We start from the raw sequence: 23,997 nt of genomic DNA on the forward strand, positions 1-23,997 counted from the left end.
AGAAGATAGTTTACTTCTTCTGAGTGAAGAAGATAGTTCCCCCCCCCAAAAAAGAGAAAGTATATATTTTATGATGCCATTAATATAAAACTCTAGAAAATGCAAACTAACCTTTAGTGAGAGAAAGCAGATCAGTGGTTGATGGGATGATGTGGAAGAAGGGGCAGAAGGGAGATGACAGAAGAGTATGAGGGATAGTTGAGGATGGTGGTAATATTCAATATCTTGATTGTACTGACAGTATATATGTATATTTTACAGATCAAATTGTACACTCTAAATATGTACAATTTATTATATCTCAATTTTTTAAAAGTATATGTTCTCCTTCAAAAATTTTTTAAGACGATAATATTAACGGAAAGGCCCGAACTAACTTTTTGGCCAGGCCAATAGATTGAATATGCTTGGAGAAGAGAAAGTATCAAGAATGATTCCCAGGCTTCTGGCTTATACACCCAACTGAATGATGGCGCTATTTCTGAGATAAGAAGGAACAGAATAGAAGCACTGGAAGTTCTAGGAATGGGAATGAAGATTATGAGTCTTGTTTTGGATAGCATGATGTTAGATTTATGGTGGAGAGGAATATAAGGAGCATGTTCCAGTATGACAGGGACAGAGGGAGGTTTCCCAGAGACTGATGGAAGAGAGGAAAATAGGGGGACAGTGGTATATAAGTTGCAAAGTTTTAGGGCTTTTTCATGGAAGCTTGGGGGAGCTGTGCCAAGGGGACATAAGAAAGGCATGAACCATGTACCCCTGCATTCTATCCCCCTCGTATCTGTGTTAGGAGACCTTCAGGAGAAGTGATTTGGAAGAAGTCAAGTTTGTATGAACGTAACAAAGTAAAGAAATGTTCAGTTAGCCAGTGTGTAGGGCTGAGTTCCAGAAGACACAGCAAAAGAGTTTGGAAAAGAAATGATATTGTCAAAGGAGGTGAATACTATAGAGGTCAGAACACAGAAGATGATAAATGGAGGGTCTTGCCTCAAAGGATGACAAAGAACAATAGGGATTTGAAGAACTGCTATTTTAGTTTTGATCACTGCATGAGAAAGAGTCTCACAGAATTCAGACTTGGAGATAGCGGAAGTAGATACAAAGCTGGGGAGGGCCATTTCTTCTCTTCTTGATCCACAGGGATGGTGATGGCTACAGTGGCTGCCAGTGGGCCGGATTGCCTTCGTCTACCCAGGAGATGGGAGTTGGTGGGCATTTTGCCAGGTAAGATTCCTCATATATGGGTGATTTGCATTGAGTCACTGCTGCAGCTCTCTACACAGAGATGGAAAGGGAGCTGTTGAAATTGATGTTTGTTTATTATGCTCCATCATGTGTCCAGGACTGTGAGAGATGCAAAGGAAGCTTAAAAAATTATAGTAGCCTGTATGTTCATAACAAAAATTAGAAAGCACTATGAAGTGGTATTTAACCAAGCACCAGAGAGCATAAATTTAAATAAGCAGCAGGAATAAGAAAATGGATGGACAATGTAGGTAGAGTTCATCAGAGGAACTTCCTAGAAGGAAATGGAGCTTTTCAAGAAGTTTAGGATCTAGCTAGGAGGAAAAGATATAAGCAGACAGCAGAATAGAGGAAAAGTGTAAGTAAAAGTCCCAGGCCAGAATATATACGGAGAGTGTGTGTGTGTGTGTGTGTGTGTGTGTGTGTGTGTGTGTGTGTGTGTGTATTTTGTGTGTAAACCCATATGTGTTACAGTTGACAAAGGCAATAAAACAAGGGAAATAAATTTTATGATGGGGTAATGTGAAATAAAATTTGGGATAGATAAGTTGGGTACAGATTATCAAGGATCTTGAAAAGTGTACACATGATCTGAAAAACAGTAGGAAACCATAATCACTTTGACCAAGGAGCTGTATGATCAAAGTAACATTTTATAAAAATTAGCACTGTATTTGTGTACAGGATAGTCTGGAGAGGAGACAGGCAGTTTTATAGTTCTGAAAAAGTGCCTTTGAAAGTCAAAACATTTTTAAGTCTTTGTAGAGCTAAATTGAAGAACTCCCCAAAACATAATATTTTCTTTATTTCTTCTCAAAGGAATGCTGACGTAGCAAGCTAAATAGTTTCACCGTGTCTTTGTACTTTCTTTCTAAAAGGAATATTAAAGAATTGCTATACTCTTTTAATCTGAGGAGCTCCATATACAGGGACTTTAACTTCTATCTAGAAATTTTACTGTGGGAAGCTTTCCTCTCAACATGCACACTACTTATTTTTACTTGATGCCTTAATAATTCATTTCCAGTTTGGTGATTTTTATGTTAACATGGAGAGACTGATGAGGGCTCCCTGCCTAAAAATTCAAATGACTAAAGGTTGAAAGCTAAAACCTTTAGGGTTAGAGGAACTATGGTTATTTAGTGAAGACTAGGGAATAACTTAAAACTTTTCCCCCCAGTGGACATAGATTTATCTTATTACATAGTTTTTAATCTCTTACTAAAGATAATGCAAGAACAAACACATTTGTTTTGAAATATGTTTTCAAGGAGAGCCCAGAAAGAATTTTCTTACAGTAAGTTATACACTGGAGCAGATAGTAAGGAATGTTGTAGATTTTCCTAGAAGAGTTTTGCTAAGGTTGTGGAGGTCCAATTTGATTTTAGGCAAGACTCAAACGTGGTAAAGGCAGAAGTGGCAGAGGTCTAGGGAAATTAGGGTTAAAGAAATATTAAAATAAATACCCTTTGACTTTTACCATTAAAAGAGACTCAAATTTCAGGGAATGACTGGTGGTCTAATGAGGTGGATATCAATAAAAACATATTCTGCAGGGTGATATGGTAATAAACCAGTTAAGGAGTAAGGAAACTCAGTAAAAGAAAGATACAATTTTGAAATTTTGAGTATAGGATGTTTTCTGTCACTCATTTGTTTTCTAGCTCAGTTCCCACCAAATATATTTTTAAAAGATAAATGTTAAAAAATACTACAAATGCTTTGACTTTAACTTTTTTAAGCATTGGGTTCCACGCTGCACTGCTCTGGAACTCCTCTATCAGAATGGTGAAGGTCCTCCCCCACTGTATGAGTTTCCAGGGACGGCTATAAGAAAGTACAACAATCTGGGTGGCTTAAGCAATAAAAAGTGATTGTCTCACAGACCTGAAAGCTAGAAGTCAAAAATCAAGGTGTCAGAAAAGTTGGTTCTTTCTGAGGGATGCGAGGGGAAATTTGTTCCATGCCTCAATCCTAGCTTCTGGTAGCCTTGGGAGTTCCTTGGCTTGTAGATGGCATGATCTCTGTATCTTCACATTATCTTCCCTCTGTTTCTATGTTCACATTTCCCCTTTGTATAAGGACACAGTCATACTGGATCAAGACCCACCCTAATTACCTTCTATTAAATTGATCATTGACAAAGACCTTATTTCCAAATAAGGGGGCATTCACAGATCATGGGGGTTAGGACATCAATGTCTTTTGTGGAGACACAATTCAATCCATAACACCCACCATCATTGACCTCACCACTCACCCTAATGCAGCTTTGGCACCAAGAGAGTGCTAGTACTTCTGAGGGGGAGCAAATGCAAGTGTGGGAGAAGTGTAAGGTAGAACAGAAACAGAGGAATTGCTGGCAACAAATACAAATTTTTTAAAACATTAGGTGGATTAAAACCATTTGGTGGATATCTAGGGACTATCAAAGCCTATCAGTTTGAGAAGTCAGCAGCAAATTTTACCTAAAGTCTACCAGACATAAAATACGTGGAACGCTAATTCAATACTTTTCTTTTAATGTTCCTGTTTTCCTCGCAAGACCTAGATGTGACTTTTTAAAATCCTTTATTTAAAATATGATATGAGGAAACTGGTCATGATTCACCATAAAATTTTGTTTACCTTGGAAAAGAAGGCTGTTACTTTAAAAGAAAATCTTTTTAAAGCTCTACTTTTCTCTTTCATCCCCCAAAGAGAAAGAAAATCACTATATTCATCAAAAATATGCTACTGGGAAGATCCTGTAATTAAGCCTAATTTATAGGAAACAACCAACAACAAGGAAAACATCTGACTCTCTGGAAAGTTTTATGAAAACTCATATACTTACATAAAGAAAAATCTACAGAACCCAACCCATTTTCTTTTTCTTTCCTTTTCTTTTCTCTTTTTTTCTTTTTTGCCAGAAAAGGAAAGCACTGGGAGTTGACACTGACCTTGTAAACAGCAGAGCCAAAGTTTCTGTAAGGCAAGGTTGCAGTTTCTCACAGCTAAGAGGTGTAGAGGCCAATATCAGAATCCAGCTCTTCTAATCCTCTGTGTTGCCTCACTACATAGTGCCATGAGCCATATATTCCAAAACCTTTTGCACTTACAGAGTAATTCCCTGACTATAGTAAGCCCTCATTTGTACCAGTTAGGAATACTTTCAGTAGCAAATAGCAACACAGTAGACTAACAAAATCTTAAGTAGATAGGGTTTGGAGGCAGGAGTGGTTTTTGTTTTGCTTTTTGCTTTGTTTTGTTTCTCCATAAACCACACTCTGAAATAGAGTCCAGGACATGAGTGTTGATCCAATCTTGTCCTTAGGAATTGGGCTCTTTCTACTCTTCCTTTCTACCATCCTCAGCAAATTGACTTTTTGTCCTTATTTTTATCACTTCATGGTTTCAAATGACTCTCACAGCACCAGGCGTCCTGTCTTTTCGGTTAAAAGAAGCAACACCAGGGACCAGTGAGCTACATTTTCATTTCTGTTGTTTTTTTAGGGAATAAAGACTTTCCCATAAACCTCCAACTCATCCCTTTTTGGTCAGATCTCAGTCACACTTAGTTAAAATGAGGATGGGAAATTCAGTACATGGTAAAGGGACATAAGATCATCATGATTTGCTTAGACTAAGGCTAAAAACATCATGACTGAACCAAATCATGGTTCTGTAAGCAAGGAAGAACAGAGAAAATGCCTCTGGGTATGCCAAAACAACTTTGGGGGTATTTCAGAAGGCTTTTGAGAATCTTTAAATGATAACCCATCACTGGAGCCTGAAGGAACAACAAAAAAGATGATTAAAACAATTAGCTACAAGAACAAATAAGAAAAAATAGGGACTATTTCTCACTATGGGAAGCTCAAGAAATACCATTGGATAAAAGCAGAGTTCCTTATGATAACAACAAAAATTGACTAACTTAATAATCCACATAACAACAGCATTGATAGGGACACAAATAAGTATTTGCTGATCCTTAATGGACATTTGCCATAACATATTTAAATGCTAAATGGAATCATTTCAACAAGTGGCCTTATGAAAAATTTTACAATATCAAGAATGGGGCTTTGGGGCTTCCCTGGTGGCGCAGTGGTTGAGAATCTGCCTGCCAGTGCAGGGGACACGGGTTCGAGCCCTGGTCTGGGAGGACCCCACGTGCCACGGAGCGGCTGGGCCCGTGAGCCACAATTACTGAGCCTGCGCGTCTGGAGCCTGTGCTCTGCAACAAGAGAGGCCGCGATAGTGAGAGGCCCGCGCGCCGCGATGAAGAGTGGCCCCCACTTGCCGCAACTAGAGAAAGCCATCGCACAGAAACGAAGACCCAACACAGCCAAAAATAAAAACAATAAAATAAATAATAAATTAAAAAAAAAAAAAAGAATGGGGCTTTGAAAACTCTAATGTGCTTACAAATCACATGGGAATCTTGTTAAAATGTAGATTCTAATTCAGTAGGTCTGGGTAGGGCCAGAGACTGAATTTCTAACAATTTCCCAGATGGTGCTAATGGGCGGTACTTTGATTAGCAAGGATCTAGAAAACAATTCGTATCTTTTAAATTGTTGCAGCATGATATGAAGTTTACCTTTGGTTGAGATTTTTGCAAAAAATCATTCTTGCTTTGGGTGAGAATGTTTTTGTGAGGAAAACATTCCCTGGAATGTTAATAAAAACCATTTTGAATAATTAGTTACTACGAACATCACTTTTGCTTCTTTCACATAGCTTCACTCTCAATCAAGTACTAGTCACAAGTGATTTTTCCTCTTAATATTATTGGAAAAAAAACCTTTTTTTTTGGTCGCGCCACGTGGCATGTGCGGTCTTAGTTCCCCGACCAGGGATCGAACCTGTGCTCCCTGCAGTAGACGCGCAGAGTTTTAAACACTGGACCGCCAGGGAAGTCCCCAAACCATTTTTATTATAAACCCAAATGCCTTCTAAGGATAGAGAATCCTTAGAAATGGACTCAGAAACCCCCTTTGTTCTGTGAGCATTTTGATAGGTCTGGCTTTGAGGTTTTAGCCAGAAGCCCTTTAAATGTGGACCAATTATTTAATGCTTCTGGGCTTATTACCTTCAGCACACCTTCTAGATAAAGTATGAAATTAGGGGCAAGTTTTTTACTCATTTGTGTGCAGTTGCTTGAAAATGACCTTTCAGTCCCCGGCTAGGCAGGACCAGGGTTGGGGAGAGGAGGTCACAATAAGACACAGTAAGGGGGCTTCCCTGGTGGCGCAGTGGTTAAGAATCTGCCTGCCAATGCAGGGGACACGGGTTCGAGCCCTGGTCTGGGAAGATCCCACATGCCGCGGAGCAACTAAGCCCATGAGCCACAACTACTGAGCCTGCAACTGGAGAAAGCCCTCGCACAGAAACGAAGACCCACCACAGCCAAAAATAAATAAATTAATTAATTAATTAAAAAAAAAACACACACAGTAAGGGATCGAGGTCTACTAGAAGGATATCAGAGGCTACGCAGAGCACACAGGCTGAGGCAGTGACCTAACGTTTACCCCTCCCGAGTGTGCAGGGTAGACAGGAATTCCTCTTTGCATTACAACTCTACAGACACTGCATCTTTCCTTATCTTTGAACAATAAATTCCTTAACATGGTACACATTTTGTTAAGGTTCTCTTAATGTTTGATGATGCCCAAGAAGTCAAATTCATTTAGGTACATTCAGGGTTCTGTGTTTCTTCATGGGCATTGGCTATAAGAATATGTGCTAAAAGTGACTATCAGATTTAATGACTGTGGACCCTGAACGGCATTGTATCTAAGAGCCAGAATTGATCTCCCTCGTTTTCTGTCTGTGTGTAATGGATGGAATATTTGTGCCCCCGCTCCCAAATACCTATGGTGAAGCTCTAACCTTCAATGTGACGGTATTTGGAGATGGGGCCTTTGAGAGGTAATTAGAGTTAGATGAGGTCATGAGGGTAGAGTCTTCATGATGGGCCTTATAAAGAGAGGAAAGACTTCTCTGGCAAAGCTTTAAAAAAATATTATGAGTGTGGCAATGGTCGTTCCCTCAGAATAGTATCCCCTCTAGCTGGTTTAAGCAAAAGAGGTTTTTGTTTTGTTTTGTTTTAATAGAACAGTAAAAGGCTTACAGATTAATTGAGAAACAGTCTTGAGGTTGAGAAATTTCCAAAGCCACACCACACAACTGGGCCACCTGGGAGCAGGGCCATGACAGGAAGTCCGATTATGACTGTTGACTACATATCCAGCCCCTGCTACAACTGCGTCTTATGCCTCTCGCCCCATTTCCTTCAGTCCTGAATTCAAGTTTTTCACGAGTGCATCTTTTTGGCACAACCTGAATCATAGCCAGAACTCTAGCTGCTTTGGAGTCTGAAAAGTGTTACTTTTAGCTTTCCAGCCTCTGCAGTTTAGGAAGGAGGTTGAAAAGGTTATTAAATAGTTAAAACCATAGTATCAGCCATAATAAGCAAAACAAAACGGGCAAAAGTTTCAAACTCACTTAAATCAACTTATGAAATTCTAGCTTTTGGCCCTTCAGGGAATGTCACCCTAATGAAACACTAAATTACCCATTTGCCTAGGACCCATTCCCTCTAAACAGGCTTGGTTTTTCACCATCCGTTTTCATCCCTGTACCAGACCTACCTCCTAAGTCTCCTTACATCCTCGTGGCCTCATCTGTTCCCTACCTGAGGCCTGCGTGCCCTGATTCCTGATTAAGAGCAGGCCAGCAATGGTTGACTGGCTCATCCCATTCCAGGGGTTATAAAACCTTGAAGACTCACCATTTAACACTGGTTATCTCAGCCTCCACTGCAAATTCTGGGGAGAAAAGGCCAGGCTCTGATATGGCCTCTATCACTTTTATCATGGCAGAAACCACAGCCGCTCCAGTAGCTGGTGGTCCAATCCCACCAGCTGTCCGGAGGGAAGACGGGAGTTAACACTGGCAAACCAGAGGTGAGAAACAGGATACAGAAAGAAGTCCGTAGATAGTCTGTTCACCCTTCTTTCCATGGAGGCCTGTTCTGAGATGCTGGGAACTCATGAGGTCTCTCTGGAGGTGTTCTGCATAACTGAGCAACCATTTCAATGTCCTACAACTAGACCTCCCTAACATGATTTTTAAAATTTATTTCTAGCCTCCCTTTTTGCCTCATTCTTGCTCCCCCAGGACTGCACTCCACAAGAAAGCATGTGCTCATGAGATTAACCTCAGACTCTTTTCTCAGGAACCCAGGCTAAGATAACACCTTTGCATATAGCAGTCTCTCAGTAGAGAAAGACATTTTCTTTTTGCTAACCACATCCGACTTCTTAAAATCTGGCTCAAAATATTCCCCTCTAGAGAAACCCATACTTCACTAATCATTTCATTACTTCTTATCCAACCTCACTTACTCTTTAATTTTTTCCTGAATGTTTCCTATGATTACATTAATTTGTGCATTTCTTCACTTCTTTTGTGCATACTGTCACCGGCAAAGCCCACTGGGGTCCCAGGAAAAAATAAGACGGAATCTCGGTGGTAAGGTCTAACCTCCTCTTTCGCGCTTCGTCTAGTTTCACGTACAGAGGCCTCAAACTCGGCGCTTCATACCTGAGTTTCTCACGAGAAATGGCCAGCGGACACCTCAGCTCCTGGGTCATGCGCGGAAGCGCCGTGCAGCGCACTGCAATGCAAGATGGCGGCGGCACGCCCCGTGCAGAGAAGCTGCGCCCCGCACTTGTGATCTCGAGCAGCGAGCACAGCTGCGCCCACCTCTGAGGACTCCGCCCCCTGCCCCGCTGACAAGATCCCTGTAAAGCAGACCCACCCGCCGTGGCCTGTCCCGGGGGGCATGCGTTCTAGAGGCAAGCTGGCACCTCTTCTTTCTTTGATCAAAGAGTAAAAAGCTTTTCTTTGCTCCTGATCCAAATCGGGTCTCGTTCTGTTGGCCCCAATGACACAGAGCAGGAGGACGCCTGTTGGAGGCGGACTTGGGAGGGTCAATAACAATATTAGGTCTGATTTTCTCCTTTCCTCAAGCTGTTAAGAGCATGAACTGTCACTTTTTTAAGATACATTTTTCTCAGTAATGCTTAATACAAGGGCTCTGCCACAAAGTGTGCCCAGTGTAAACGTGGTTTGAGGTTTGACGTTTAGAGAGGAGGTGTCCGTCCACCCTCTGGTGCTTCCCTGCCTGCATCAGCATTTCTTCTAAGCCCACTTTGTCTTCCTGAGGCAGCCCCAGTCTTTCCAGGGCCAATCTGCTGCACCTCCCCCCGGGTCCGACCCTCCAATAGGAATTATCTTCCTCCTGCATGCAGTTCTCTGTTCACTGCTCAGCCTTGAAAAACAACAGACTTGGTCTGGGTCCCGTTCTTGACTACTCGGCTGATAAACAATTTATGCCAAGTCATTAATGACTAAAGGGAGGACACGTGAGGTGAATTCATGTCTTTAAGGATATCCTGTAAACAGCTGCCTTAAATCGATGTGGACTTACTCTAAAAATGAAATTTAGACACTAAAGTAGCTTAATGAAGGAAAATTTTCTGAGCAAGATGATTTAAATTAGTGATTGCAGTGTTGAATTGCAATATTCTAGAACTCCAGTATATCATGCTATTGATTGTTAAGAACCACTCTTTTTGTTGGTGTGATACCATTATTTTAGTATTTAAAAAATCTGAAATCTGAATTATTTATGTCTTGAGAAGTACCTAAGAGAGTTAAACCCAGCATTGAAAGGGAGGCTTTACGATTTCTCAGGGTGTCTGGGCTAGTGAGTGAAAAAGATTGGAAGTCTTAACACAGATTTTCCCAGATCAAATTCTTTCTAGTTCTACTTCTTGAAAGAAGTATTTTTAAAAATTATTTTTAGCATTAACCTGAGTATATAATGAAGGAGAGTCTCCCTAAAAGAGAATTATAAAGAACAAAGACTCAGTCCTACCCTCAAAATATCTGCACTTCGAATGGGGTCAGGTTGATAGCAAAAACAATCAGTGTTCAGTGGTGGAAACTCCTTATCTGTTTGATTGATTTGTTTTGTTTGTTTGAACAAAGACTGTTTCATAGCAGAAATTAAGAACCAGGCATCTTGCAAATCGACCGCTGGGCCTTAGTAACAAAAACTACAGCTCACTGTCAATAAAAATATTGACGTCTTTAATAAATAAAAATTTCTAAAATATTATATTAGCACATAAAGATAAGATTACTTGTAGGTAAAAGATGAGAGAAAGAAATTTGGATTTAGTTTATATTTAATCTCTTAACTATTCCTCCAGCTAGTATAAAATATGAAAAATCATTCCTAGTGGCTAGAAGAATTTGCCCCCAAACTAGGCTCACCATCAAAGATGTCACCATTGATACACATGGTTCTTAAGATCAGACCTGTAAAAAAAATCAAATAATTTAATTCGTTTTCAGGATTTATTTTTTTCACTTTTTGTAATGTTAGTTTATTTGGTATAAGTATTTTTTATTGCATTTCCCCTGCTATTAATTCAAATTAGAATGGTAATGTATGTTTAATATTTATATTTTTGAAATTTAAGTTTCATTTAATGTTATATGTTTATACATTTTATAGGTGACATCTGCCAAATATTTCGTTTTAATGATTTAAAAAAATTTTTCTGAATTCTGAACAGTTTTTAAATAAACAACAGGTATTAATACCAGGTTATCAATACATTATGAAAGAGACTTCCTTGGTGGTACAGTGGTTAAGACTTTGCCTGCCAATGCAGGGGCTGCGGGTTTGATCCCTGGTCAGGGAGCTAAGATCCCACATGCCTTGCGGCCAAAAAAAAAAACAAAACAAAACACCAAAACATAAAACAGAAGCAATATTGTAACAAATTCAATAAAAACTTTAAAAATTGTCCACATCAAAAAAATCGTTAAAAAAATACATTATGAAATAAATATGAAAATATCACTATGTCATTCTGCTCAAATAGTGTCATCATGATTTTCTGTGGCTCTTCTTAATAATGCCACTTAAATGCCAGTTCTAGTCGGCTGAATGTGCAAGTGAATGTTCAGTGTATTTTTTCTGATACTCCCCTCCTCAGTGCCTCTCTCTCCTCTGAACAGCTCATTATTTCTTCTTCCCAGGGGTGTCTTCTGACCCTGCAAACTCGGAAAGGGGAAAACAGCTATTTCTTGAGCATCAACTCTGTGCCTAGCACTGTGTTCCATGCCTTCCATAATCATCTCATTTAATCATCACAATTATTCAGTGTGGTCCTTGTCAAAATCTCCATTTTATAGCTGAGGAAATGGACGCTGAGTGGTGTTGAATAGCACAAGAGCTGTCACATTTCTGAGAAGTTGTCTGGCTCCTCTGTGCTGAGCCCAGTGTCCTCTTCCTTCTGCTTCACTGCATCAGGACTCTCGGTCTCCTCTTTGTGTACTAAGTCTGCAGAAATTGCTTTATTGCACACCTACACAAGATACTTTGTTTTTAAAAACTTGAAGTATTTTTTCAATAATTAAATAGTATTTTATCTTCAACTAAGTTGGAGGTGGGAATAGATGACCTTTATGATCTTCTCATTCCCTGAGGGGGTCTACGAAATGACAAAGAAGGCAAATGCCTAAAATAGCAAAAGGAATGTGGTGAAACAACCCAGAAAACATCCTGAGAAGCCCTTCATGAGGAAAACAGAAACTTGAAGACATAATGAACATATTATGCTTTCTCCTAAAGCAAAACTACAAATTGAGCATCTTACTTGTTCTTCGATATTGAAACATGTAGAGATTTTCTGAATATTTATTCTCTTTAGGTGATTAGGATTAATGATGTCTTCCATTTGTGAAGCACTGACTGTTTGCTAAGCACTTCAAATTTGTCGGCAGTTTATTGAACATTGCGAACTCAGCAGGGTTCAAACTCCATAGGGTTTTATTTTTTCTTCAATCACTGCTTTAAAACATGCTCCGTTGAATCTCCCCTTCCCAAGACTTTATGGCGTCTCCAGCAGATGCCAGTTTTCTGAACTTTTCAGGTTGTAAAAATATACTCCAGTGCCATCCACTTCCAAGGAGAGGGGGCATCTCTTGATGATTTCCCCCCTTCCCCACCCCACACATCTTCTGAGCTCTTTGCTGTGTTGAAGACAGGGAGACAGAATTCTCAAAGGGAGCGGAAATGTTTTTACTTACCGGTTGCCACCATGATCTCTGCCCTCTCCCAGGGCAACCATCCAAATCTGGACCTCTTGGGAGACACCTGATGATTCTCTGGAAGGCTCTTCTGCAGCCTCTTCACTGAGTTGCCACCTCTCATGGGAAATTAGCTCCAGTGGACCTTTTCCAATCTCCCCCAGCTCCCATCCCTATATAATCCATTCTACAAGCTTTTGCTGCTGGGGTCTCTTCTTAGTCACACGTTACGGTGGGGTTCCAATAATTCAAGATTTCCATGGTATCCACTTGACTTAGAGAAGTCTCATGCATCTTTTTCCTGCCAGATGTGCCCTATTCCCCTACTGCTCATTTTCTCTACCCTGAGTTTTTTCCCTAATTCTCTTTCCCATTGCTTACATAGGCACAAAGTGCAGTTTAGCAAATCCATTCATTGCATAAGTAGGTATCCAACTGAAAAATGAGATTCCACGCTCAACTTCTTGCCAGCACCCCTGTCCCCAATCTCTACAAATCATTCTCTTGGGGAACCCCATTGGTTTATTTTATAAGCAGCACCCTCCAAGGGTGGAAGGAAAAGACATGGAACTCTTTCTGAAGCTGAAGATTACAATTCAGTAGTTCCCTCAAGATTAGATTAGTGAGTAGAGAGTGATAACTGAGGCAGCAGAATGAATTTGCCTCTTAATAAATCTCAATCATCTCTTTGTCCTCTAATTATCATCTATTTTCCCCAAGTTTGGAGCCAAGTTGCCAGTTCTGAGACAATAAGAAAAGTCCCACCCAGTATCTTATCACAAATGCAATGTATATGAACTCCACACAATTCTGAATGATAGGTATTATTATGACTTAGAGTGAAGCTCAAAAAATAATCAGTGTTATGCTGTGAGAGGAAGAGAATTTCCATCATCTCATACCATGCTTGGCACTAGGGCTCAATAAATACTTATTGAATAAATAAATAATGTGACTGAATAGCCAAGGTCATGCTTAGGAAGTGGAGAAATGACATTCAAGCTCAGTTCTTTTTGACTATCAACATCTCCCTAAATAAAGTGTCATCCTCACACCAACACTGATTATAACCACAGCCCAGTGTTATAACATCTCCTGTCTGACTCAGATGTATCTTTCAGAGAAATTATCTCATTTCTCTCCCCATATTGGAATCTAGCCCCAGAAGGGTTCCATCTACATACATGTGAAACCAATTAGCAGGTCCTAAGAACAGAATGAGCTTATCCTGCCTGAGCTTGGCTTTCTATATTTTGCAGTTGCCTATGGTTGGTGAAATCACTCCATGGCAGAATCTTTAACTTTCACACAGATCATTCTCCCCTGAGCTTTTCTGTTTTCAGTTGCTTAATAAGCAATAAGGATCTGTGTGACATTTATCATCTCTTAATTACTGTAGGTTCTCAACTTCAGTGTCTTTATAAGGCTGGTGAGTTACTTATAGGGACTTTAAACTCAAAGAAGTATTGGGTGGGTGAATGAGTGAACGGATGGATGGATGGATGAATTGGGTGAATGCCTACATTTCAGGTAGTTGACACCATGTAAATGTATCTTGATTAATCAGCATTCCGTAAACCAAAAAGCAGCTGAATCTTAGAAACTTAGAGAACTATGCAAACAGTGCTCCAACAAGAAGCTATGCCCTATACAAATATAGGAAATATATGAAAAACTCACTTTAAAATACTTACTTAAAAATTGACACTTGCCAATTATAGTGGAAAAAATATTTTAAAATATTTGGTTATGGAGCTGAGCCAAATGGAGACACTGAGGATTCGGGAAGAGTACCTCTGAGAGAAGATAAAGGTTTTCTTATCACTTTACCAGCACTGGTTGAATTTCAAGTAACCTTTGTGTTCCTTGCCAAAGCTACAGCAGAGGGCTAGCTTGGGAGGGCAGCAACTCAAACCCTGCCTGCACCTGTATGAAATGGGACAGGTTGGTGGTTATTCTCCTCAGGTACTGCTTCTAAGGTCCAGGGCCCGAGGCTATGAGATGCAAAATGAATGAAAGTACAAGGAACGTATTTGCATTTGGCTTTGAATAGCATGATTACGGCGGCCCAAAGATATGTAGTGGTCTCTAACAATCATTTTAAAAACAGCAGAAACTAACACAACATTGTAAAGAAATTATACTCCAAAAAAGATGTTAAAAAAAATTTAGAAAACTAACCAAGGTGTTGAGAAGTGCAGGGAAACAGTTTGTAGGCTTGGTTTGGAAGGCTAGAGGATCAGGGCCGGGTGGTGGCCACGCAGCACCACACAGGGTCCCCTTCTGAGACAAGAGAGAAGCCTTGGTGTCTATCCTTGGCATTGATCTGACTCTCTCATAAGTTTCTGGCAACCTCCCAGAGAGAACAGCGTGTTCCCTGCTGAGTGTATACAGGGCTTCAAAAACATGTTTGTGTGTGCAGCCCAGTACGCAGGGCCTGGCTTAGTCACTCCTTGCCAACTACTGCCTCTCTGGACTGTCAGGAGGAAGACTTGGGCTCAGACCTGCTGTGCAAGTCCTGGTGTTTCTGAGATGCCCAAATAATCGGTGCAGAGATCAATTTTTAGGGAACCTGAATGTTCCTGTAGACCATGGTCCAATAAATATTCTTTTGCAAGGAGTAAATATAGACTGAGTTTCAGCTGACCTCCTATTATGGTCACAAAGGCCTCCTTTGGATACTTGCACCTGTTTTCCAGGGTTAGATCTTCCAGCTCGGCATGATTACTCACCCTGTGGGAGCTAAGATAATGCAGATTAGCTCCAGCCCTGGGTACTGCCAGCCTGAAGGGACTGACTCACTCCCTGCTCCTCACACGGCCTTTTCAGGAGAGTGAAATCTGAGCAGAAGAAGGGATTAGTCAGCCTGACCTAAGGGACTCCTGAGGGGGTGTTTGGGGTTTCCAGTAAACAGAAAAGGGGTTATCAGAATGACTTTGGGCTCTTGGGCCCTGTGGGCAGGCAACACTGGTCCACTTGTCTTGGACTCGAACAGCAGCCAAAATATTGTGGAATATCTTAGGGACAAACTATTGCAGATCAAAAGACATCGTCATTATAGACCTATTCTCGTAGGCAAGGTAGGTCTATAAAAAAATGGGGGCCACCATAGAACTTTCTGAAATCAACTGTTGGAATTTCTTCATCTTTGAATATAGCCAGCACTTTCTTTAACTACTCCTAACACATCTTTCCTAGTATGGTCTTGCACTGTAGTTTACTGAACGCCCAGTCTTACCACACTCCCCTCTCCCCCTTCCCCTGCCCCCCCACCTCCACCAGGTACTCTCTCCTAAGTGTCATGACTCTATTGGACTTCTCCATCCCGCTGTTTCATTAGCCTCTCAAATTCAACTTGTCCAAAATTATTCTTGTCATAAGAAACAGTATAGTATAGTGGTTAGGAAGCAAAACAAATCACATAGGTATTGGTATGGGACCAGCTGAGCTCGAATCCTGCCTATACCTCTTAATTAGCTATGTGATCTTAGGTAATTGCATAACCTCTCTGTGCTGCAGTTTAGTTGTCTAAAACATAGCAGTACTTTCGTCACAGGGTTGTAGTGAGAATTAAATGAGTTAAAACATGTAAAATGATTAGCACCACTATCTTTGCCATATTAGATTTGCCATAAGTAATAGTTAAAAGAATCAATGAAGTAACACATTCAATGGTGAATCCAATATTTAAATGCTCAAGCTATTAATAACAAAAAAAAGTCAAAAAGTGAAATTACAGAATTTGAGAAGCCCAGAGTGGAGCAGCGATTTTGACAGTTAGTAACCAGGTAACCTTGGTTAAGTCACATAACTTTTCTGATCCCTAATTCCACACATATAAAATAGGGATGGTACTAGCAGCTGACAAATGCTGGCTGCTGAGCATGTGTCAGGCATTACTGAAGCACTTTAGAAGCATTATAAATAACCAGACAAAGATTTAATAATCATTTCAGAATAATCACTGATGATAGAGAATGTAACATTCTTCTCTTCATTCATTCAATAGTTATGTTAACTCCTACTAAATGCTAGGAGTTGAGATGCAAAAGGAACAAATTGCAAAATATTTGAACAGGCAGTCCACCAAAGAAGATAAACAAACAGCCAGTAAGCACGTGAGAAGCTGTTTAACATGATTAGCTCTCAGAGAAATGCAAATTAAAACTGCAACTACATATCACTGCACACCCATTGAAATAGCTAAAATTAAAAAGGCTGACACCACTAAACGTTGATAAGAATGTGCAGCAACTAGAACTCTCATATATTGCTGATGGGAGTGAAAAAATGTCCATCACTTTGGAAAACTGTGTGGCACTTTTTTGTAAAGTTAAATATATGCCCACTGACTGACCTTTCGATTCCACTCCTAGATATTTACCCAAGGGAAATGGAAACATGTCCACAAAAAGACTTGAGCAAGAATGTTTATAGTAAGTTTGTCCATTGCGTTAGTCAAGGTTCCCCAGAGACACAGAACCACTAGGCTGTGTGTATATATACAGAGAGAGAAAGATTTATTTTAAGGAATTGGCTCATGTGATTATAGGGACTCTCGAGTCTGAAATCTGCAGGGCAGGCTGGAGACCCAGAGAAGAGTTAATGTTTCAGTCCTGAATCTGAAGGCAGTCTGGAAGCAGGATCCCTTCTTCCTCTGAGGACCTCAGTCTTTTCCTTGTAGGCCTTCAACTGACTGGATGAGGCCCACACATGTTATGGAGGGTAATCTGCCTCCATAATATGGAGTGAAATGAGTTTGCGTACACTCAAAATCTGATTTAAATGTTAATCACTTCTAAAAAACACCTTCACAGCACCATCTAGATTGGTGTTTGACCAAATATCTGGGTACCATAGTCTAACCAAGTTGATGCATATAATTAACCATCATCCATCATTACCCCAAACTGGAAATAACCCAAATGTCTGTCAACAGGAGAATGGATAAACATATTGTGGTACGTTCATACAATGGAATTATTACTAAGCAGTAAAGTACTTTTGTACTAATAAAGAGGTACAAACTACTGATACATGGAAAAACATGCATGAATCTCCAAAATATTACGTTGAGAGAAAGAAGCCAGACAACAAAGAGCATATACTATATAATTCTATTTCTATGAAATCCAAGAACACGTAAATCTAACCTCTGGTGGTAGAAATAGCACAGTGTTGCTTTTGGGAGGTGAGGACTTACTGAAAAGAAGCAGAAAGGAACATTCTGGGGTAATACATGTGCTCTTTATCTTGATTAGAGTATTGATTACACAGGTAGATATGTTTATAAAAATTCATCCAATCATATATTTAAAGACTGTGCATTTTGCTATATGTAAATTTTACCTTAATCTTTTGAAAAACTGAAGAGATTACAGTTCTTTCCTTTAAGAAGGTTATAGCCTAGTTGGGGAGACAGTAGGCAGACTGATGATACAACATGGTATGATGAATGAGGCACTTAACCTAATTAGCTTACTAAGGTTTTCAAAAGAGTCAGTGGGGAGTGAGCACAAGTATTTCTTAAAGTGCCCCATGAGGGCTTCCCTGGTGGCGCAGTGGTTGAGAATCCGCCTGCCAATGCAGGGGACACGGGTTTGAGCCCTGGTGCGGGAAGATCCCACATGCTGAGGAGCAACTAAGCCCGTGCGCCACAACTACTGAGCCTGTGCTCTAGAGCCCGCAAGCCACAACTACTGAGCCTGCATGCTGCAACTACTGAAACTCATGCACCTAGAGCCCGTGCTCCGCAACAAGAGAAGCCACCGCAATGAGAAGCCTGCGCACTGCAACGAAGAGTAGCCCCCACTCACTGCAACTAGAGAAAGCCTGCGCGCAGCAATGAACACAGCCAAAAATAAAAATAAATAAAATAAATAAATTTTTTAAAAAAGTTAACCATGTGCCTGGCATTGTACTAAACATGCTCATTTTATTTACTTTCCCATCAACTCTACAATGAGGTAATTACTGCCCCTAGTTGCAAAGAGAGAAATTGTCTGAGAGGGAGTGGGTGGCAGAGAGGAATTCTAATCCAGTGTGGATGACTTGGTTTGTTAGTCTGTGTGGCCAGCAATTTGGCTACATGATCTCCAGAAGCAACTCTTGTGCTTTTCCAAAAGAGAGTACCTTGAGACCTCACTGGTACAGTTGTCTGATAGCGCAGCAATACGTGGGATGCTAGGAACCCAGATTGGGTGATCAGGCCCCCTCTCTGGCATTGCCAGGGCAGACGGACCAAAATTGTGCAGGTCTCGTTTTAGAAATTTTCTCATTACCTCTCTGGTAGTTTTTGCTTCTAGCTTGACCCTGATCTCTAACCTGTAATCTATTGTTAAAAAGAAAACAAATTCTTCCATAATTGTGGCTTTCAGACTGGGTACAAAAAATCAAAGAATTAGAGCATGAGAAAGAAGTACAAATTGTCCATTTCTGGATGACTTATGTGTCACTTTCATGCATCCAAAGCAAAGTTACAGAAGACACTGGTCTCATCAGTGGTTGACAGTTTCTAGGAATACACCGACATGGCCTCTGCATGGCTCACACTGAGATCCTGGCCAAGCAGAGGCAAAAAATACACTCAAAAATGAGGAAGAGAGATAAGAAGGGAAGGGAGAAGAAGAGAGGAAGGGAGAAAGAGAGAAAGGGAAGTAGGACAGAAAGAAACGAAATCAAATGAATGGAATTACTAATGAAACTGTCCATTTCCTTGCTACACAGAGAGAAACTAACTGCAATTTTATTTTTCTTCCAGATTATGTAAACACAGGATAGAAATTGTGGTTCTAATACCTCTTCCTGATTCCCAGATCTCTCTCCTATGAAGGGCAGAGCAGGTTTGTTTGAAACTATAACCAGGAGATTAATGAAAGTTGCCACAGACCTTTTTGTCTTCCTTGAGCTTTCCAGTTTAGTTTTCTTCAGAGCTGCATTTTTTTAAATTTTACTTTTTTTAAATTGAAGTACAGTTGATTTATAATGTTGTGTTAGTTTCTGGTATAGAGGAAAGTGATTCAGTTATTCATATAAGTATATTCTTTTTCAGATTCTTTTACATTATAGTTTATTGCAAGATATTGAATATAGTTCCCTGTGCTATACAGTAGGACCTTATTGTTTATATATTTTATATATAGTAGTGTGTATCTGCTAATTCCAAACTCCTAATTTATCCCTCCTTACCTTTCCACTTTGGTAACCATAAGTTCGTTTTCTATGTCTGTGAGTCTATTTCTGTTTTGTAAATATGTTCATTTGTAGCATTTTTTAAGATTCCACATATAAGTGATATCATGTGGTATTTGTCTTTTTCTGTCTTATTTACTTCACTTAGTATGGTAATCTCTAGGTCCATCCATGTTGCTGCAAATGGCATTATTTCATTCTTTTTCATGGCTGAGTAGTATTCCATTGTGTGTGTGTGTGTGTGTGTGTGTGTGTGTGTGTGTGTGTGTGTGTGTGTGTGTGTGTGTATACCACATCTTCTTTATCCATTCGTCTGTCGACGGACACCTAGGTTGCTTCCATATCTTGGCTATTGTAAATAGTGCTGCTCTGAACATTGGTGTGCATGTATCTTTTCAAAATAGAGTTTTCTCTGGATATATGCCCAGGAGTGGGATTGCTGGATAGTATGGTAACTCTATTTTTAGTTTTTAAAGGAACCTCCACACTGTTCTCCATAGTGGCTGCACCAATTTACATTCCCACCAACAGTGTAGGAGGGTTCCCTTTTCTCTACACCCTCTCCAGCATTTATTATTTGTAGTCTTTTTGATGATGGCCATTCTGACTGGTGTGAAGTGATACCTCATCATAGTTTTGATTTGCATTTCTCTAATAATTAGCGACGTTGAGCATCTTTTCATGTGCCTGCTGGCCATCTGTATGTCTTCTTTGGAGAAATGTCTCTTTAGGTCTTCTGTCCATTTTTTGATTGGGTTTTTTTTTTTTTTTGTGGATATTGAGCTGTCTGTATATTTTGGAAACTAATCCCCTGTTGGTTGCATCATTTATGAATATTTTCTCCCAGTCTGTAGGTTGTCTTTTTGTTTTGTTTATGGTTTCCTTTGCTGTACAAAAGTTTATAAGTTTGATTAGGTCCCATTTGTTTATTTTTGCTTTTATTTCTTTTGTTTTGTGAGACTGACCTAAGAACACATTGCTACAATTTATGTCAGAGAATATTTTGCCTATGTTCTCTCCTAGGAGTTTTATGGTGTCATGTCTTGTATTTAAGTCTTCAAGTCATTTTGAATTTATTTTTAGAATTGAGAGCTGCTGGTAGTTCCACTGCTCTGATTCATGGCAGGGAGAAAATTCTCCTACACTGCCTCCTTCAGGCCAAACTGCCAAGAGCAGAGAACCATTAACGAAGTCAGCCTGGAACAGTTTGCCTCAGAGAGTTTGTACCACAGGAAAAAATCATTGCAGTTAAAATGCAATAAAAAGCCCATGGTCCATGCCATGCATGTCTTAGAAACTCTATATGTCCTCAGACGTATTCCACACAATGTCTCCCACCCAGCAGACGCATGTACCATCTGAGCATTTATTAAGGTTCAACTATACACAAGACACTTTAGATGCTTTACTTGCATCATTTCATTTAGTTCCCAAATCAGGTAGTTAATCACTACTATCCAAATAAAGAAATTGACACATGGGTTAAGAAACTGGCCCAAGTTCACACAGTTATTAAGTGGCACAATCAAGATTAAAACCCAACTACTGAATTCCAAAATTCAGATTTTTTCCCCCTGTGTCACACTGTATTGCTAATGCACGGGAGCAAAGCTTTGCAGTTTCTTTGTATGTATCTTTATCGTAGAACCAGCCAAAGTTACTTAGAAACAACGCTGTTGCCTAAGCTTTTCTCTGATGGATCATCCTATGAAGAGGCCTTTCATTGTCCCTCTGACTTCAGCAATACTGGGAGTTCTGGGGCTCCTGAAGGACTGTCATTATGTCAATGCTTCTGTAAACAATTTATCACTTGAACACTGCTGTGGCGAGAATTATAAACAGCGCTCGAACTCCAAATGTTGCCTCTGTCCCTTCATCCTCTTTTGCCCTGGAAGAAAGGTCTCCTTTTTTTTCTTTCATGCAATTAAAAAAATTCTTTAGCTTTTTGATATTAAAAAATGCAAGGCTATCATTCCTTTTTGCTCAAGTAAATTATTCCATCTGATTGGAGTGTTTTACATGGGAATAAAAGGGATTCTTAATCTTTTGTTTAGATTTTTTTCACATCTAAATCTTCAGAATTGTATATATATTTTTTTGGCATGGAAGGAGAGTTGAGGTTAATGGTAAAGGCAGTTATCTGCATTAAGCCTCATAAGATGCTCTGAAAATCATATCATATAAATGTTATGTAGTTGTATCATAATTATTATTACTATAAAAGTTATAGGGTTGCAAAAGAATAATTATGGTAATAATAATATTCCATTGGTTTCCCATGCTGCTTCCCCATGGTTCAAGATGTTTCATAATTTGATCCCACCCAGTCCTGCCAACATTTTTCTCTACTCTCTACAACAAATGTTCATCTTCTACTTGTGTCAAACTTGTCTAATTGGTGACGGTGAATGCTGATTGTATGTTATAGCGTTAACCCTTCACTGAGGCTACGCACCTTAAACTCCACCCCTTCCGCTGTCCTACTTTTACTCAAATTATTACCCAACCCCACCCTTCTTCAGTTCACAGCTCAAGTCCACCTGCCTGGTCACTGGTCCACAGTGACCCCTCTCTTCCCTCAACACTGACAGCACTTACTATGACCACCAACTGAGCTCTCACTGACTTATCACAGTCTTATGTGCGTTTGTGCATTTGTCAAGATCCCTATAGGAAATAAACTGCGTACTCAATAGGGGTGATTGAAGAGAATTTCATCAAGGAATATTTATAGAAATGTAGATAGCAAGGAATGATGAAGCACCTGGGACAGAGGCAACAAGAGGAAGCCTTGACTACCCTAGGTCTGAAGGAAAAAAGTGGAGAACAGTAGCTTAGGAGAAGGGCTCATAATGGGAGCTGTGGCCTTGAGGAAGGAATTCAGCCACCATTGGAGAAGAGCCACCAATTCTCTTCTCACCAAGAGAAGGCTCAGCAGGGAAGGAGCCTGGAAGTGTCCCCATCTCTGTCTCCTCCTGCTCTTCCGTCTCCTGCTGGTCTTCCCACTGAACCCACCAAGAAGCCAGGGGAAAGGAGTTCGGCTGATGCAGCCCATGAAAGTCATCCTGCCAGGACCCTGAACAGGGGAGAGAGAGAGTTTGTGTTTTGAAAGGCAGCTATGTTTTTTTGTCTTTCTTCCTGAATTAAATTGATTATAATCTCCATTGGTTCCCACCTCTTCTCAATTAAACAGGTTCAGGTTCCCTGAAATCTGATATGGGGCAGTGAATAAACGTCTTCCCTTGTTGACTCTGGGCAATGTCTGGGCTCCTGGACCTTAGGAAGACCCCTGGTACCTAACTTCTACTTCAAAATCACCTTAAACGCCCCATGATGATAGTTCTGTTTTGTCAATTCTAATGTGCTTGATTAAGCACTAAGAATGAATCCACTGGTGTCTTTAATTTAAAAAGTACAAGGTGGCATCATTATTATATTTCCTTGGCTGGATTAGCATATATTTGCATAGTTGTTATACAATATCATTGAGGCATACCTCTAACTGAGAAAACCAATTACTAAAGAAGAAAGTTCAGCACACCTAATCTACTTAGTGTCACTACAATTTAAAAAAAAGAAAGAAAACGGAAAAAATAAGAAAAGAAAGAAAATAATCAACTGCCTCTTGAAGGATATTTTTGCATATTTCATGCATTGATTCTCATCAGTGACAAGTGTGACCAAACATAGGAAGAAGGCAATTTATCACTGAAATATAAATTTTGAAAATCATTTCTAATCAACCATTTTATGGCAGGCTGACAGAAAAATAGCTCAGTTAGATAGCATCTAATTTAAAAAACCCACTGTACACCTTTTTTTTTAAAACATCTTTATTGGAGTATGATTGCTTTACAATGTTGTGTTAGTTTCTGCTGTATAACAAAGTGAATCAGCTATACGTATACATATACCCCCATATCCCCTCCCTCTTGTGTTTCCCTCCCACTCTCCCTATCCCACCCCTCTAGGTGGTCACAAAGCACCGAGCTGATCTCCCTCTGCTATGCGGCTGCTTCCCACCAGCTATCTATTTTACACTTGGTAGTGTATATATGTCAGTGCTACTCTCTCACTTCACCCCAGCTTACCCTTCCTCCTCCCTGTGTCCTCAAGTCCATTCTCTACATCTGCATCTTTATTCCTGTCTACCCCTAGGTTCATCAGAACCATTTTTTTTTTTTTTTTAGATTCCATATATATGTTAGCATACAGTATTTGTTTTTCTCTTTCTGACTTCACTCTGTATGACAGACTCTAGGTCATCCACCTCACTACAAATAACTCAATTTCGTTTCTTTTTATGGCTGAGTAATATTCCATTGTATATATGTGCCACATCTTCTTTATCCATTCATCTGTCGATGGACACTTAGGTAGCTTCCATGTCCT

General features: G+C 39.9%; 1 protein-coding gene across 1 annotated transcript in view; it reads right to left on the bottom strand.

Moving 5' to 3' along the window:
• Window positions 1-1,662: 1,662 nt before the first annotated feature.
• ASB4 (ankyrin repeat and SOCS box containing 4) overlaps window positions 1,663-23,997 on the bottom strand; it is a 151,780-nt gene continuing 129,445 nt past the window's right edge. Inside the window, exon 6 of the mRNA XM_082472016.1 lies at window positions 1,663-22,670. Coding sequence (XP_082328142.1) covers window positions 22,440-22,670 — 231 coding nt within the window. The 3' untranslated portion in view covers window positions 1,663-22,439. The remainder of the gene's footprint in view (window positions 22,671-23,997) is intronic.

This window comes from Balaenoptera physalus (assembly GCF_965194825.1).
Source record: "Balaenoptera physalus genome assembly, chromosome: 8".
NCBI lineage: Eukaryota > Metazoa > Chordata > Mammalia > Artiodactyla > Balaenopteridae > Balaenoptera > Balaenoptera physalus.